The sequence below is a fragment of the Grampus griseus genome, assembly GCF_964374135.1.
Source record: "Grampus griseus genome assembly, chromosome: 18".
Taxonomy (NCBI): Eukaryota; Metazoa; Chordata; class Mammalia; order Artiodactyla; family Delphinidae; genus Grampus; species Grampus griseus.
The window spans coordinates 28,238,281-28,256,082 of NC_139012.1; the positions used below are offsets into that span (position 1 = coordinate 28,238,281).

General features: G+C 38.8%; 1 protein-coding gene across 1 annotated transcript in view; it reads right to left on the reverse strand.

The window, feature by feature from the left end:
- The window catches only part of SCEL (sciellin), a 130,966-nt gene that overhangs the window by 88,563 nt on the left and 24,601 nt on the right, over positions 1-17,802 (reverse strand). The window contains exons 4-7 of the mRNA XM_082675543.1: positions 15,458-15,526; positions 10,214-10,282; positions 9,242-9,280; positions 8,139-8,219 (exon numbers count right to left, since the gene is read on the reverse strand). Of these exons, the coding sequence (XP_082531669.1) occupies positions 8,139-8,219; positions 9,242-9,280; positions 10,214-10,282; positions 15,458-15,526 (258 nt within the window). The remainder of the gene's footprint in view (positions 1-8,138; positions 8,220-9,241; positions 9,281-10,213; positions 10,283-15,457; positions 15,527-17,802) is intronic.

Sequence of the window (17,802 nt, forward strand, 5' to 3'; positions counted from 1 at the left end):
CTCGGGCTGGTGCGATGTCACACCGGCCTCTGCCACGCAGGCTCTCCCCGTATTCGGTACCTCTCCCTCCCCCCACGGCCTGAGTGAGCCAGAGCCCCCTAATTAGATGCCACCTTAACCCCATCCTCTCTGAGTAAGGAGCAGGCACCCTCAGGCGACCTACACGCAGGGGCAGGCTGAAATCCAAAGCTGAACCACAGGAGCTGTGCAAGCAAAGAAGAGAAAGGGAGATCCCTCCCAGAAGCCTCAGGAGCAGCAGATTAAAGCTCCACAATCAACTTGATGTACCTTGCAACTGTGGAATACCTGAATAGACAACGAATCATCCCAAATTGAAGAGGCTGACTTTGGGAACAATGATATATATACATTTTTTCCCTTTTTCTATTTTTCCCTGTGGATGACAGGGTCTTCGTGCTCTGACTGGGCATCAGGTCTGTGCCTCTGAGGTGGGAGAGCCAAGTTCAGGACACTGGTCCACCAGAGACCCCCCAGCTCCATGTAATATCAAAAAGCAAAAATCTCCCAGAAAACTCCATCTCAACACCAAGACCCAGCTCCACTCAACGACCAGCAAGCTCCAGTGCTGGACACCCATTGCCAAACAACTAGCAAGACAGGAACACAACCCCATCCATTAGTACAGAGGCTGCCTAAAATCATAATAAGGTCACAGACACTCCAAAACACAACACCAGATGCGGACCTGCCCACCAGAAAGACAAGATCCAGCCACATCCACCAGAACACAGGCACTAGTCCACTCCAACAGGAAACGTACACAACCCACTGAACCAACCTTAGCCACTTGGAGCAGACATGAAAAACAATGGGAACTACGAACCTGTAGCCTGCGAAAAGGAGACCCCAAACACAGTAAGTTAAGCAAAATGAGAAGACAGAGAAGCACACAGCAGATGAAGGAGTAAGGTAAAAACCCACCACACAAAACAAATGAACAGGAAATAGGCAGTCCAACTGAAAAAGAATTCAGAATAATTATAGTAAAGATGATCCAAAATCTTGGAAATAGAATGGAGAAATTACAAGAAACATTTAACAAGGGCCTAGAAGAACCAAAGAGCAAACAAACAATGATGAACAACATAATAAATGAAATTAAAAATTCTCTAGAAGGAATCAATAAAAGAATAACTGAGGCAGAAGAATGGATAAGTGACCTGGAAGATAAAATAGTGGAAATAACTACTGCAGAGCAGAATAAAGAAAAAAGAATGAAAAGAATTGAGGACAGTCTCAGAGACCTCTGGGACAACATTAAATGCACCAACATTTGAATTATAGGGGTTCCAGAAGAAGAAGAGAAAAAGAAAGGGACTGAGAAAATATTTAAAGACATTATAGTTGAAAGCTTCCTTAATATGGGAAAGGAAAGGGTTAATCAAGTCCAGGAAGTGCAGAGAATCCCATACAGGATAAATCCAAGGAGAAACATGCCAAGACACATATTAATCAAATTATCAAAAATTAAATACGAAGAAAAAATATTAAAAGCAGCAAGGGAAAAACAACAAATAACATACAAGAGAATCCCCATAAGGTTAACAGCTGATCTTTCAGCTGCAAGCCAGAAGGGTGTGACAGGACATATTTAAAGTGATGAAAGGGAAAAACCAAGATTACCCTACACAGCAAGATCTCATTCAGATTCGATGGAGAAATTAAAACCTTTAAAGACAAGCAAAAGCTAAGAGAATTCAGCACCACCAAACCAGCTTTACAACAAAAGCTAAAGGAACTTCTCTAGGCAGGAAACAAAAGAGAAGGAAAATTTTTACCTACAATAAAAACCAAAAACAATTAAGAAAATGTTTATAGGAACACACATATCGATAATTACCTTAAATGTAAGTGGTTTAAATGCTCCAACCAAAAGACATAGACTGGCTGAATGGATACAATAACAAGACCGGTATAGATGCTGTCTACAAGAAACCCACTTCAAACTTAGGGATACATACAAACTGAAAGTGAGGGGATGGAAAAAGATATTCCATGCAAATGGAAATCAAAAGAAAGCTGGAATAGCAGTTCTCATAGCAGACAAAATAGACTTTAAAATAAAGACTATTACAAGAGACAAAGAAGAACACTACATAATGATCAAGGGATCAATCCAAGAAGAAGATATAACAATTGTAAATATTTATGCACCCAACATAGGAGCACCTCAATACATAAGGCAAATGCTAACAGCCACAAAAGGAGAAATCGACAGTAACACAATCATAGTAGGGGACTTAACACCCCACTTTCACCAATGGACAGATCATCCAAAATGAAAATAAATAAGGAAACACAAGCTTTAAATGATACATTAAACAAGATGGTCTTAATTGTTATTTATAGGACATTCCATCCAAAAACAACAGAATACACTTTCTTCTCAAGTGCTCATGGAACATTCTCCAGGACAGATCAAACTTGGGTCACAAATCAAGCCTTGGTAGATTTAAGAAAATTGAAATCGTATCAATTATCTTTTCCAACCACAATGCTATGGGACTAGATATCAATTACAGGAACAAATTTGTAAAACATACAAATACATGGAGGGTAAACAATACACTATTAAATAACCAAGAGATCACTAAAGAAATCAACGAGGATACCAGAAAATATCTAGAAACAAGTGACAATGAAAACACAGCGACCCAAAACCTATAGGATGCAGCAAAAGCAGTTCTAAGAAGGGAGTTTATAGCAATACAATCCTACCTTAAGAAACAAGAAACATCTCAAATAAACAACCTAACCGTACACTTAAACCAATTAGAGAAAGAAGAACAAAAAAACCCCAAAGTTAGCAGAAGGAAAGAAGTCATAAAGATCAGATGAGAAATAAATGAAAAAGAAATGAGGGAAACAGTAGCAAAGATCAATAAAACTAAAAGCTGATTCTTTGAGAAGACAAACAAAATTGATAACCTATTAGCCAGACTCATCAAGGAAAAAAGGGAGAAGACTCAAATCAACAGAATTAGAAATGAAAAAGGAGAAGTAACAACTGACACTGCAGAAATACAAAGGATCATGAGACATTACTACAAGCAACTATATGCCAATAAAATGGACAACCTGGAAGAAATGGACACATTCTTAGAAAAGCACAGCCTTCCGAGACTGAACCAGGAAGAAATAGAATATATAAACAGACCAGTCACAAGCACTGAAATTGAAACTGTGATTAAAAATCTTCCAACAAACAAAAGCCCAGGACCAGATGGCTTCACAGGCGAATTCTGTCAAACATTTAGAGAAGAGCTAACACCTATCCTTCTCAAACTCTTCCAATATATAGCAGAGGGAGAAACACTCCCAAAGTCATTCTACGAGGCTACCATCACCCTGATACCAAAACAACACAAAGATGTCACAAAGAAAGAAAACTACAGGTCAATATCACTGAGGAACATAGGTGCAAATATCCTCAACAAAATACTCACAAATAGAACGCAACAGCACATTAAAAGGATCATACACCGTGATCAGGTGGGGTTTATTCCAGGAATGCAAGGATTCTTCAATACATGAAAATCAATCAGTGTGATACACCATATTAATAAACTGAAGAATAAAATCCATATGATCATGATCATCTCAATAGAGGCAGAAAAAGCTTTCAACAAAATTCAACACCCATTTATGATAAAAAGCCTCCAGAAAGTAGGCATGGAGGAAACTTACCTCAACATAATAAAGGCCATATATGACAAACACACAGCCAACATCTCCTCAATGGTGAAAAACTGAAACCATTTCCACTAAGATCAGGAATAAGACAAGGTTGTCCACTCTCACCACTATTATTCAACATATTTTTGGAAGTTTTAGCCACAGCAATCAGAGAAGAAAAAGAAATAAAAGGAATTCAAATCAGAAAAGAAGAAGTAAAGCAGTCACTGTTTGCAGATGACATGATACTATACATAGAGATGCTACCAGAAAAGTACTAGAGCTAATCAATGAATTTGGTAAAGTAGCAGGATACAAAATTAATGCACAGAAATCTCTTGCATTCTTATACACTAATGATGAAAAATCTGAAAGTGAAATTAAGGAAACACTCTCATTTACCATTGCAACAAAAAGAATAGAATACCTAGGAATAAACCTACCTAAGGAGACAAAAGACCTGTATGTAGAAAAGTATAAGACACTGATGAAAGAAATTAAAGATGATACAAACAGATGGAGAGATATACCATGTTCCTGGACTGGAAGAATGAACATTGTGAAAATGACTATACTACCCAAAGCAATCTACAGATTCAATGCAATCCCTATCAAACTACCAATGGCATTTTTCAGACCTAGAACAAACCTAGAACAAAAAATTTCACAATCTGTATGGAAACACAAAAGACTGCGAATAGTCAAAGCAAACTTGAGAAAGAAAAACAGAACTGGAGCAATCAGGCTCCCTGTTTTCAGACTATACTACAAAGCTACAGTAATCAACACAGTATGGTACCGGCACAAAAACAGAAATGTAAATCAATGGAACAGGATAGAAAGCCCAGAGATAAACCCACGCACCTATGGTCACCTAATTTTTGGTAAAGGAGGCAAGAATTTACAATGGAGAAAAGACAGCCTCTTCAATAAGTGGTGTTGGGAAAACTGGACAGCTACATGTAAAAGAATGAAATTAGAACACTCCCTAACACCATACACAAAAATAAACTCAAAATGGATTAAAGACCTAAATGTAAGGCCAGACACTATCAAACTCTTAGAGGAAAACATAGGCAGAACACTTTATGACATAAATCACAGCAAGATCCTTTTTGACCCACCTCCTAGAGAAATGGAAATTAAAACAAAAATAAACAAATGGGACCTAATGAAACTTAAAAGCTTTCGCACAGCAAAGGAAACCATAAACAAGACCAAAAGACAACCCTCAGAATGGGAGAACATATTTGCCAATGAAGCAACTGACAAAGGATTAATCTCCAAAATTTACAACCAGCTCATGCAGCTCAACATCAAAAATACAAAGAACCCAATCAAAAATGGGCAGAAGACCTAAATAGACATCTCTCCAAAGAAGATATACAGATTGCCAACAAACACATGAAAGAATGCTCAACATCATTAATCATTAGAGAAATGCAAATCAAAACTACAATGAGATATCATCTCACACCTGTCAGAATGGCCATGATCAAAAAATGTACAAACAATACATGCTGGAGAGGGTGTGGAGAAAAGGGAACCCTCTTGCACTGTTGGTGGGAATGTAAATTGATACAGCCACTGTGAGAACAGTATGGAGGTTTGTCAAAAAAGTAAAAATAGGACTACCATATGACCCAGAAATCCCACTAGACATATACCCTGAGAAAATCATAATTCAAAAAGAGTCATGTACCACAATGTTCATTGCAGCTCTGTTTACAATAGCCAGGACATGGAAGCAACCTAAGTGTCCATCGACAGATTAATGGATAAAGAAGATGTGGCACATACATACAATGGAATATTACGCAGCCATAAAAAGAAATGAAATTGTGTTATTTGTAGTGAGGTGGATGGACCTAGAGTCAGTCATACAGAGTGAAGTAAGTCAGAAAGAGAAAAACATATACTGTATTGTAACACATATATATGGAATCAAAAAAAAATGGTCATGAAGAACCTATGGGCAGGATGGGAATAAAGATGCAGACCTACTAGAGAATGAACTTGAGGACATAGGGAGGGGGAAGGGTAAGCTGGGACAATGTGAGAGAGTGGCATGGACATGTATACACTACCCATTGTAAATCCTATAGCTAGTGGGAAGCAGCCGCATAGCACAGGGAGATCAGCCTGGTGTCTTGTCACCACCTAGAGGGGTGGGATAGGTATGGTGGGAGGGAGGGAGATGCAAGAGCGAATAGATATGGGAACATATGTATATGTATAGCTGATTCACTTTGTTATAAAGCAGAAACAAACACACCATTGTAAATCAATTATACTCCAATAAAGATGTTAAAAAAAAAGTCTGAAGGAAATCTGGAAAATAACTCTTGTTGAATCTAGATGGTAAGCTCATGGTTGCTTATCATCAAAACACCTCTCTCTGTTTTTATTTTTCTGCATTTCTAAAACATTTCATAATAAAAATAACAACAATCTTGTGCTCTACTCAAAATACAGTTTTAAAGAAAGACTGTATGATAGGAAACTCTGACAAGTAAGAATATTGAAAATATAAATCAACACCACAGCAATGCTAACCTCAATTTTATATAGATGCATATATATTTATGTGTGTGTGTGTATATATACACACACATATATATCCAATTAGAAAGGTGTCTTCACATTACCAGGACATAATTTTAATTGGTAGAGATAGCTAAGGACTGTCAAAAAGACTAAGTTAAGGATCAAAAATGAAGCTGTTCAGAGGAGAGTAATATAGCCTAGAGAAGGAAAGTAAGGGATAAGGACAGGAGACTCCTTTAAATTCTTGACGCTGATCTATTCTCTGAGGTATCACAGGACTGAACTAAGGTGGGATGGGAGTAAATCAAAGCAGATTTCAGCTCATTGCAATCCCTGAGAGCTAGTCAAGGCATATCACAAAAGTGAGAGTCATATTGCTGGCTTCAGTTGTCCTGAATTATGCCTAATGTGTCAGAGGAACGATTCTTGCACTGGGTAGGAGACTGAACTAACTGACCTTAAATTTCCCTTCCAACCTTTCTTAACAGACACAGAATTGGGGGGGGATGTGAAATTTGGGTCTAAGAGAAAGGTGGTCGTATTTTCTGAGACTGTAGATACAACGAAAATTCCGACTGCAGGAGAAAATAGAATCAGCCATTTCTCTCCAGGAGGACTATAGCAGCACCATGACCGTCAGACAGCCCATCAACAAACACTGAGCAGCTACCCTATACCAGGCATAGTCCTAGGAGCAGGCAAAGAAAATAAGAAAATTTCAAAAGCACTGAGGTTCACGAATGCTTGTTTTCCATTTGCATCATGATTCACTGGCACAGTGTTCTCTTCAACATGCAAAAATCACTTCCGCCATCACATTTTGTCACATGGAGAATATTGCACCACCAAAGTCTAGCTCCTCTTCATGCCTACTAGATAAATGGAACTTAGCACAGGCAAAAATGCGAGGCCACGCAGGGGAAGCTGAAAGAGGAATGACCACAAGAACGCAGACTGGGGCCTCAAGACGTGGCCTTTGACTCTGTACTTGGAAGTAGCACAATGCACAGAGCAGAGGAGGCATCCAAGATTCAGGCTGGTTTCAGGAGCATGGTGACACTTGGCCACACTGCAGTTATTACACACAGGGCAGGAATTCCCTGTAGTAGGACTCTGTTAAAATGTATAACCTGAAGTACCTTGCTCTTTAATATCTGAGCTCCATCATCAAAACATTACCTAGTTATTCAAGACCCTAAGAGAGCATACTTGAAAAAGAGATCAGATTTGTGGTTACCAGAGGCAGGGGTATCAGGTCGATTGGAGGAAGGTGGGCAAAAGGTACAAACTTACCTTTTTGGGTTTTTTGCCCTTTAGACCAATTTATTTTATATCCATTTAAAATATCATTCAACAAAGGACAATAGCGTTATAAGATAAATAAGTTCTAGGGATGCAAAGTATAACATGATGACTATAGTCAACACTCCTGTATGATACATAGGAAAGTTGTTAAGAGAATAGATCTTAAGAGTTCTCATCAAAAGGAGAATTTTTTTTTCTTTTTATTGACATAAGGATGTTATATGAGATGATAGGTGGATATCAATTAAACCTATTGGGGTGATCATAATATATGTAAATCAAACGATCACACTGTACACCTTAAACATACACAGTGCTGTATGTCAGTTATTTCTCAATAAAATTGGCGGGAAAAAGCTGGCATATTTGAAAGGGAGATTGTGGGTGGTAGGGAAAGGACTGAGGTTTGAGGACAGGAGTAGCTAGCAGGCACTGGACCCCTGAGAAGGGGAGGAGGGAATAATGAGGAAGGGCAGAGCAACTTCTGGACGCTCCCTGGGCGCCTTTGTGGATGTTTTAGTTCAGAAATTAATAAAGAATAATCCCTTACAGAACTGCAGCAAGAGGTAGTCCCAACGAGCCCATCATACCTCTTTTTCTTTACAGGAGTAGTAGCAGAGTTGGAAGCTGGGGTGTTGGTGGCATTTGCACTGAACAAACCTCCAGGTTGCCTGTTTCATCACAAGAACAAACAATGATCACATTTCTGAAACTTTTCCACTCTACCCCACCTTTGAAAGGTCTTATAATCTACTCATATTCCCACCTGCTCTGAATCCATCACAAAATATTTCACTTGAGCATGAAAGAGCAACAAGAGAAAAAGTTCTTCCTTAGTTTACTATTTTACAAATTGCCAGGCTATCATACAAATAATTAAAATCGAAGGAATTGAATGAAGAAGTCATTCATTATATGACATGGTGTGTCTGAAACCCAGACCAATCAATTCCAATGTCCTATGGATTCCTACATATATTTTTTGATCCTGTATATGTTGTGACTAACAGAATCATATTGAAATTTTTTGCATTAAAAGCATTAGTTTAAGAAAACATTTAAAAATCACACCACTTTAAATCTCTATTTAGCATTTATTAATATATGCAGACCCTCAAAAAAAAATGGAGGTCACTCAGGCCTTTTTCAACTACTGGAGGTGCAGTCCAGTGTGAAAATTACTTTATTTGTAAATACAAATTTAAAAACCAACTAAGTTTTCAAAAATCTACCTAGTTTGGTAGTTTATTACAACCATTGTTAGTACAGGGAAAATGTATTTTGTCTACATAGATTGTTACCAAAGCCATGATTTCATGACTAAGTTGTATTGTAGATACGATGGGTGTTTTGGGAGCAAGTGAAATGTGCAAGAAGAAAGAGTTGCCATAGGGATAGGGAAAAAATTAAAAGGTTCTAGATTTTAAAAAAAGAAAAGAAAAAAAAGAATGACTTAAGCTTTGGTGTTTGGTTAGAGGAGAAGTCCTTCTGTGTAAAAGTCCAGACAGAAAACACTTGCAATTTTGTAGAGCATTTCAATATTTCTACTATTCAACTCTGCCAAAGCTATGGGGGCATGGCTAAACTACAATGAAACTTTGGTCTGAGGGCAGTATATCCTGATTTTTCTTGAACACATAGGAAGAAATACACTTTATCCTTAAAATGTAATGTCAGTTAGAAAAGTACATACATCTTTGTCTCTTCCGGTGAGCGAAACGTGGACATGTTTCTGGTAAGAAAAAAAGAAGGCAAAGTTTGAGCAGCAACAAAGAATGAATTCTTGCATCAATTTGCAATTGTCCATGAACTTAGAGTTATTATTATTAAAAGTTAACATTATTTGCGAGAAAGAAAAAGAAAGCATCAGTATTTGAATAAATTTGAAAAGTTGATCTCATGATTTTTTTACCTTTTGTGTATTAGATTCCAAAAGAAATTTTTTTTCTTTAGAAAATTCATTATCTTTTAAGCCCCGTGTTTTTGTTTGCTGGGTTCAGTAATTTTCTTTAACAATAGGAATGTAAAATTGATGTTTACATGTATTTCATAATCTTGCCACCAGGATAACTTAAACAGAAACATAAATGTGGTAAGAATGATGGCCTGAAGCAATGAACTCTCTTGATTCTGAAGCCAGAAGTAAGACTTTACTTTTCTTTAACCATGAGCAGGAGTAAAGTTTTTATGCCAGAATTATTTGTGTGAAAAAAAAATAGAGAATGGGGCTTCCCTGGTGGCACAGTGGTTGAGAATCTGCCTGCTAATGCAGGGGACACGGGTTCGAGCCCTGGTCTGGGAGGATCCCACATGCCGCGGAGCAACTAGGCCCGTGAGCCACAACTACTGAGCCTGCGCGTCTGAAGCCTGTGCTCCGCAACAGGAGAGGCCCGCGCACCGCGATGAAGAGTGGCCCCCGCTCGCCGCAACTAGAGAAAGCCCTTGCACAGAAACGAAGACCCAACACAGCAAAAATAAATAAATTAATTAATAAACTGCTACCCCCAACATCTAAAAAACAAACAAACAAAAAAATAGAGGATGAGAATTTACAGAAAGATATTAAGCAGGATTGAAGAATCCTACTTAATATCAAGTAAATAAGTAACGCTTAGAAAAATATTGTATTACTTGAGCCTTTCCCAAAGTTAGTAGATACTGTTACCTATTGGTTACTCGGTTATCCAGGGTATTGGCCTTATATGTTTTGGCAGCATCATTTCTGTCTGAGATCCTTTATAAAGAAATAAGACAAAAGTCTGGATGAACATTTAGATTATTAAACTCCTTTCAGATCTCGTTCTTGCTATAATCACTTCACAACAGAAACTTTCTCTGGTAAAAACAATTGCTTTTCAGGTGTTACATGTTAGAAAATTTTGCAATTAACAAAAAAGCTACTTACAACAAAATCTATTTATGAGGCTATTTTGATACAGTTTGCAACTTTTAAAGTTTATGTTTTTCAACTAGCCTTTCTGACTCATTTGAGCATTTAACTCATTAACTATTTCATATTCATTATTGTTTAATAATATATCTAGCCAATGACAGTACTTCCTATGTCGCTACAAGGAATCAATGGAAGACTTAAGCAATTTTTAAAAAATGTTTTGTGGCATAGACAATGCTATATGCTTGTCAAACTCTTTATTTTCCTTCTGAGCACACAGGAAGACCATATTTCCCAATCTTCATTACAATTAAATTGGGACCATATGATTGCATTCTAAACTAAAGAACGTGGGCAGAAATATTATTCATGACTCGCAAACCCATCATAAAACCTCTTGTGTGATCCTCCTTGCTCTTTCTTCCCCTTCTGCTATGGCTTTGATGCCCATGGGTTGAAGATGGCAGCATTAAAACCTAGGAAAGAACCTAGGTCCCTGAGTCATTCCATGGAACAGGGTCGTCCCCTAATTTTCCAGCCAATCCCTTTGGACTCTGAGGGGAGTGAGCAGTAATCTTCTATCGGGCTAACCGACCAAGATTTGGAGGCAGGAGAAGGAACTTGTTACAAGAGTTGCTCTACCCTGGCAAACTTGTTTACACTGACTAACACATTTTGTTAATAGGCCCTGCGGACCATCAGAGGTTTTAAACCCTCTAAACTGAGGTCTCCACAAGGAGGGTAGTTCTGGAAAAGGTGTGTTTGTCTGTCCTTTGGGTCATAAGACAAACTAGGAATCCTGTAGTCTGCATGCCAGTGGTGGGATCTCACAACTGCAACCCCTGTTCTGTCCCTTCCGCCAGGAAGAACACATCAGATAGGAAAGCTCTTCCTGAGATGTGGGGCTGTCTTCTGGAGCACCCTGCAGGCTTGCACAAAGCTAGGATGTGGCAAAATCAGGCTCCAGAAAACAAAAGATCAGCAAGATTCTTCTGTTGATCCCATACTATGGGTCTACTATAACTTCCTCTAAACTTTCACTTCTATCATCCACTTTAGTACAGGGCTTTATAAACTGTTCCTGGGAAGAAGGACACTAACCTTGCCTTGTTCTAAAAAAAAAAAAAACATTCATGATAGAAAAATATGGCTTAATTGTCATAGCTTTAAAATGATTTCAATTCCTAGATGTCACTTTGACATGTGCAACTAAAACATTGGGTAAATAACCCTAATTGTTAAAATTCCACGAGTCAACCCCAAATAGTTTCTGTTTATGGTATGTAATGCCACAAACTGATAACTCTTGAATGTAAAAAGGAAGAAAGGTTGGAATCCTCCAGAGCTCCATATTCTCAATAGACTGTTCACAATACAGGTATTGTCTTGTACAGAATGAATCCAAGTATTAAAAACTCATGATGAGGGCTTCCCTGGTGGCGCAGTGTTGAGAGTCCGCCTGCCGATGCAGGGGACACGGGTTCGTTCCCCGGTCCGGGAAGATCCCACATGCAGCAGAGTGGCTGGGCCCATGAGCCGTGGCTGCTGGGCCTGCGCGTCCGGAGCCTGTGCTCCACAACGGGAGAGGCCACGACAGTGAGAGGCCCGTGTACCGCAAAAAAAAAAAAAAAAACTCATGATGATCTCTCAGGTGATCATTAGGCCAAAGACTATAAGTAAATTCCCTGTACTAATTGCTACTGAGCCTCTGATGTGTTTATAGTTAAAGAGCTCTGCAGTAAACCACTGTGAATACCATAAGATGTCAGGTAATCCTAAATCTTAAATGTTCTGTGGAAACTACTCAGCGTTTATAGCTGTCTGTGAGATCCTCATATAAGATAAAAATAATCTTGGGAAATTGCTACTCTGGTACAGGGAAAATGACAATCTGTCTAAAGAAAACAGAGCGTTAATTTCAAACACCTTCAAGGTTTAAATAAAGGAGAGTTCTGAGGTTACAATTAAATGAAGTTAATCAAAATTCTACTTTGTTGATCTATGTGGGCAATACTGCATGTAATAATAAAAATAGCTACCTACTACTCTTTGCCACTCATCTTATACAATTTCCTCTACTCTTCAGAACATCCCTACAAGGTAGGTGTAGTTATTTTCGCTTTATAGATGAAGAAATGGAGTCTCAGAGAAGGTGTGTGGCTTTCTCTTGGCCACACAGCCGGGAAGTAGTCTATCTCCAAAGTCTTCCCAGTAGGTCCCAATGTCGTACACCTGGTTCTGTAGTGTAATTGTTCCAACACTCATGATCAACATGTCTTTCTCCAGTTGCTATTTTTCACCTCCACTATCTCTTTCACTCCACTAGGGGAATCAGTGTATAAACAATATTGGAGAGCTCTAAACCATCATTCCAATGCATTCATCAATTTCTTATTACTTAGGGAGATTAACTTTGTACTTCTCTTAGAAACTAATTTTCTGCCAAGTTGTGATATGAGATTAATAGGAGTCAGTCTCAGAGACAGGAAATACCTAAACAATATAACTAGCAGCAGGATCCAACCAAAGGAAAAGTAACACTTCCATAACCGAACACTAGAGGGCTCCTTAACCTAGGTTTTCCAAATTAGTCAAGAAACCACCTTCAGGGTTTGCCCCATAGTGTATGCATGTACACAATTATTAACTTATATTTCTTTAGAACACTTCATATTTTTACCAACAGATGTATATTTTAAAAGGGAACTCTTCAAATGTAAAGTCAGTACTTTTCTCCTAGTCATTTATTATATGCGTTAGTATTGAAATGGCACACATACACACCTGATACATTTGATCATCTAACTCCCAAAATTATTTCACCTCTTGCACTTGGAGTGGCCTGCATGATAGGAGTCTGACTCCTGTTATGAGGACTTGCCTTTCTTTACAGACTCCTGTGTTCTCTCCCTCACATCTGTTCCCACACTTACAGAGATGTAGCTCACTCTTGGGAGACAGACACTACCTGCGGAAGGACCTGACCAGGATACTTCTTCCAAACATGAGCCGCTAAACCTCTGTGTAAATAAGGCAGGGAGTCTCTGGCCTCATTTTCTAGTTTACAAAATGAAGGTTTGGGCTAGGTTGGTGGCTCTGAATTTTGGCTGCACATCAGAATCACTTCCTAAGCTTTAAAAAATGTCCGAGTCCTACCTCAGACTAATTAAATTAGAATTTGGGGGATGACAGCTGGTGGGACCAAGTCATCAGCAGAGTTAAAAAGCTCTCTAGGTAATTCTGATTTGTCGCTGAGGCTGAGAATGACTCAGTTAGCTTGCCTGTGAGGCCTGCTCTAGTGTATCGCTAAGTTCCAAGGCTCTATCTTGACTGGCCTGAGAAAAGCTTTCAGACACACAGCCTACAAAGGCTTAGGTCTCCCACATATTCACCTTTCTTGAGACATAATTATCTCACTTGCAATTACATTCCTAGAAGTAGGGTTTCCGTCCTCAATTCGCAGTGTAATAGGACAGCCTGCAAGGCGGAGGTGAATGGGCAGAGGTACTATGACTCCTCTCCCAAACTGATTTTTGAATTACAAGAGAGAAGTCACCTCCTTAGGGATACCAGGGCTAATCAGCTATTCGGGAGATTGACTTAAAAAGCTATGAAGAAGCTGCCGTTGTTCCAAGGCTGCTGGTTTTCAAGGTTACCATGGAGCTGGGAAGAGGAATAGGTGAATAGGAAGCTTTAAAATGTGGCAATTCGTGCCGTTCTTACTGACAGCCAACTCTTTTTCTTGAATAGACACTTAGCAAATTGTTTCAAGCCTTTGGTTAATTTCCAGAGTTCGGAAAAAGTTGATTTTGACAGTTTTTTCCAGTGTTAATACTTTTCTGGAGGAGTGGATTTTTGGAGGTCCTTACTCTGCCATTTGGAAGTACTTCTCTCTTATTTGCAGAGTTCTTTATAAACTCTGGATACAAGTGTGTGTGTGTGTGTGTGTGTGTGTGTGTGTTTATCGGATCTATGATTTGCAAATATTTTCTCCTTGTCTTTGGCTTGATGTTTATCTCTTAACAGTATCTTTCAAAAAGTAGAGACTATTAAGTTTGATGGATTTCAATAAAGCAAATAAATTATTATTTTAAAAAAGCTATGAAGAGTGCAGAAGTGCATGCATTTGCTGTATTAATTGGCACAGGCATGGTGTGAATATAGAATCTATTAGATGCCATAGGTTTCAGCATATGTGCTTCAATTGTAGCGGGTGGCATGTTTGTCTCCAAAAGCAGCACATCTTTAGCTACAGGGAGTGGCTTCAACTATAAATGGCCTCAGGTATTCACTATGTCTAGATTCCAAATAACATGTTAACTTTGTTCTTTACTTATGCCTAATAAGCACCTCTACCAAATATAAAATTAAAATGTGACTTGTAGCATTTACACTTCAACTTGAATAGATATTCCTCAATTTTCTATATAGGGATGAGCCCTTCTTTTCCCTCTGTCTAAGACTGAGCCAATAACAGGCCCAGCCAATGACTCATTCCACAGCCATATGGTGACTCCACTGCCGAAAGAGTAGTTTCACTTTCTAAAGTAAAGAGCTAATGTCTTTATCCTAGAGCAGATCAAAACTACTGTATTATTAAAAGGTATAGTCTCTCCATAAGGTAATTATACAGAAACTGCTGTTTCTCTGCCTCTGGGATGGAAAGTCCAAAGTTAGAACAAGAACTGGCTACTCACACACAAAAAAACTATATTCTCCATTTAAAGTGGAACAGACCACATGCAGTGCTCACCCCACCTATATTCAAACCGGTTTCTTCGGAATTTTTCCTATTGATCTACTGCTAGCAATATTTTAGGAAAATGGCATATCAAGTCAAGATTTTGTGAGTTTTGAAGAAGAAGATAATTCAATCTTTATAGTCCTTCTGACCCTGGAGATAAAATATCATGGTTCAAAACTTACTTTGGTAAACATTTAAATGTCTCATGCTTTATAAGAAACTGGATTTAACATATGTTATGCATTCCGCTTGCGTGGTTCAAAACACCTTACCTGTCCAAAGTGTCACCAGATCTGTGCCAACTGATTGTGGCTTTTGGCTCATCCCTCTCGTTTGTTTTCCTGTAGCAAAAAATAATTATAGAAAGATCAAATAAATTACAAAAAATAGTTATAAAACATCATGGATTTGGTAAAATTTTGTCCTATTCGGGTAGGAGATGTACATGTTACAGACTTGGAGTACCGAAATCTTCCCAGGCTTTGACTTGGGTAGGATAAAATATAGCAAACCCTATTCTCCATGCTAATAAAAGAATTCTTCTCTAGGTCCAATTATTCTAATTACAATGTAACACATTCAAATTGGTGATAAGGATATGTAAAACAAGAAGCACAACATGCAAAATGGTTAATAACTAATATGTAGTGTTTTCAATGTTGTTGATTTTTATGTAATAGGAACTCAGTCCCTTATAATCAGCTATATTTTGTTTGCAGAGTTTCAGCAGAGCCATAAGCCAACACAACAGCTATGTACAAGTTGCTTCATTATAAGTTCAGCACCGTGGACAGGGTTGAGAGAAGAGACCTTGCTGGCAGAAAAGAGGGAGGGAGAGAGAAGAAAAAAAGGAAAAGAGAGAAACAGGAGACACTGGAAAGAAATGAAAAGAAGACAGTGGGGGAATAGAGAAAGGATGGATGGGAAGGATAGGAGAAGAGAGGGGAGACTGGGAGAAAAAGAGAGAGAAGAGACAGAGGCAGAGAGTTAAGACGGACAGATAAGTAGAAAAAAAAAGGGAGTGGGGGAGAAGACAAGAAAATAAGGGAAATGAAGATAGAAGGCCCAATAGTAGGAACGATGATCACCAAAGCAGTGGAGCTATCTTGATCAGACTGATCAATCAGCAAAAAAAAAAAAGCCTGTTTAATGCTTTATATAACCTTGTGATACAGGGAAAGCAAGCTCTTTGGAGAATTATACCATGATTTACAGTTTGCATTTCAAAGCATCACCTGAAGCTGACAGACCAAACATATTGAATCAGAAAAAGTACTAAAACAGTATACTATTTAACATGTAATTTTTAACTTGATATAGTATATCTTTATTAAGCAAATATTTGGAGGTAAACGATATACTGTGCTGATGACTGTGAGTGAGGAAGTCGAGAATGAATTATCTGTAACCCCTACACACACAGAGCTAGAGGGACAAATCAGACATACGTCCAGGTGCAACAAGTGGTCAGTGTCGTAGAAAAGGTTCAGGTCAAGTGCAAGGAAGTTTGAAGCTGAGAAAGCTTATTTGTGGAGGTGGGGATCACAGAAGGCTTTCGGGATGAGGTGCAGGTCAAGGTGGATCTTGGAGAATAAACAGACATGAACAAACAGAGGTAGAAGGAATAGTGTCGGTTAAAGCAAGAAGAAGGTTAAAAAATGCCTAATGCAATTCCCCGCATTTTTAAAGAAACTCAGAGTGAAATCATAGTGTGGTTCACCAGCAGGTGTGATACATGAGTGCAGGTAGGTGCTGCAGGGCCATCTGACCCCCTTCCAGAAAACAGCCCCTTTTACAGATGTTATTGTTGTATGTCTCATTAGTAGATTTATTCTTCCAGGCACTTATCACCACATGACATATTATATTGTGTTTGTTTATTTTCAGTCTCTCCCTCCTCCACCTTCAACTAGGAAGCAAGTTCTATGAAAGCGGGGATTTTGTTTTGTCCCCAGACTTTAGAATAGGGACTGGCTCACATAGGGCATCTCCACAGGTACTATTTTTGCCTTCTGCCTCAAGGGACATGTTTTAATGATCGGGCAGAGGAAGGACAGTAAAATGTCCTAGTTTGTGCACACGATGAAGCTTGTTTTCTAGGGTGATGAGACTATTATTTATTTTCCTTTTCCTTTATTTTCAGTCTCTGCTCGTGTGGAACTCTTGGACATATCATTGCTTCCGCTGGAAGCGCCTCTTAATGACCACGTCCTCAGTGAGGTCTCCCACTCATTCAGGCAAAGTTAGCCACTCCCTCTGCTCCTTCCCATAGCACCGGCACACACTTCCACAAGCACTTTCCATGGTAAATTTGAGTATTTGTGCTTATGTATTCATCTTTTTCCATGAAATGTGAGTTCCTTAAGGTCAAGGCTGGTGTCTTATGCATCTTTGTGTTCCCAGCACCTGGCACAATGTCAGCACACACTGGTGCTCCAACGTGGTATTGGGTGAACATCAAAGTGGACACAGCCTCTTCAAAAGGGTAGAAAAGTGTCACATGGGCATCCATTTGAGCAAATGTGAGGAGATAAATAACCTACACTACCTTTTAGGAAGATGTCATTTGAGACGCAAGTCAAGGGGTCAAAGGGGAAACGTCTCAGGCTTGCAGATT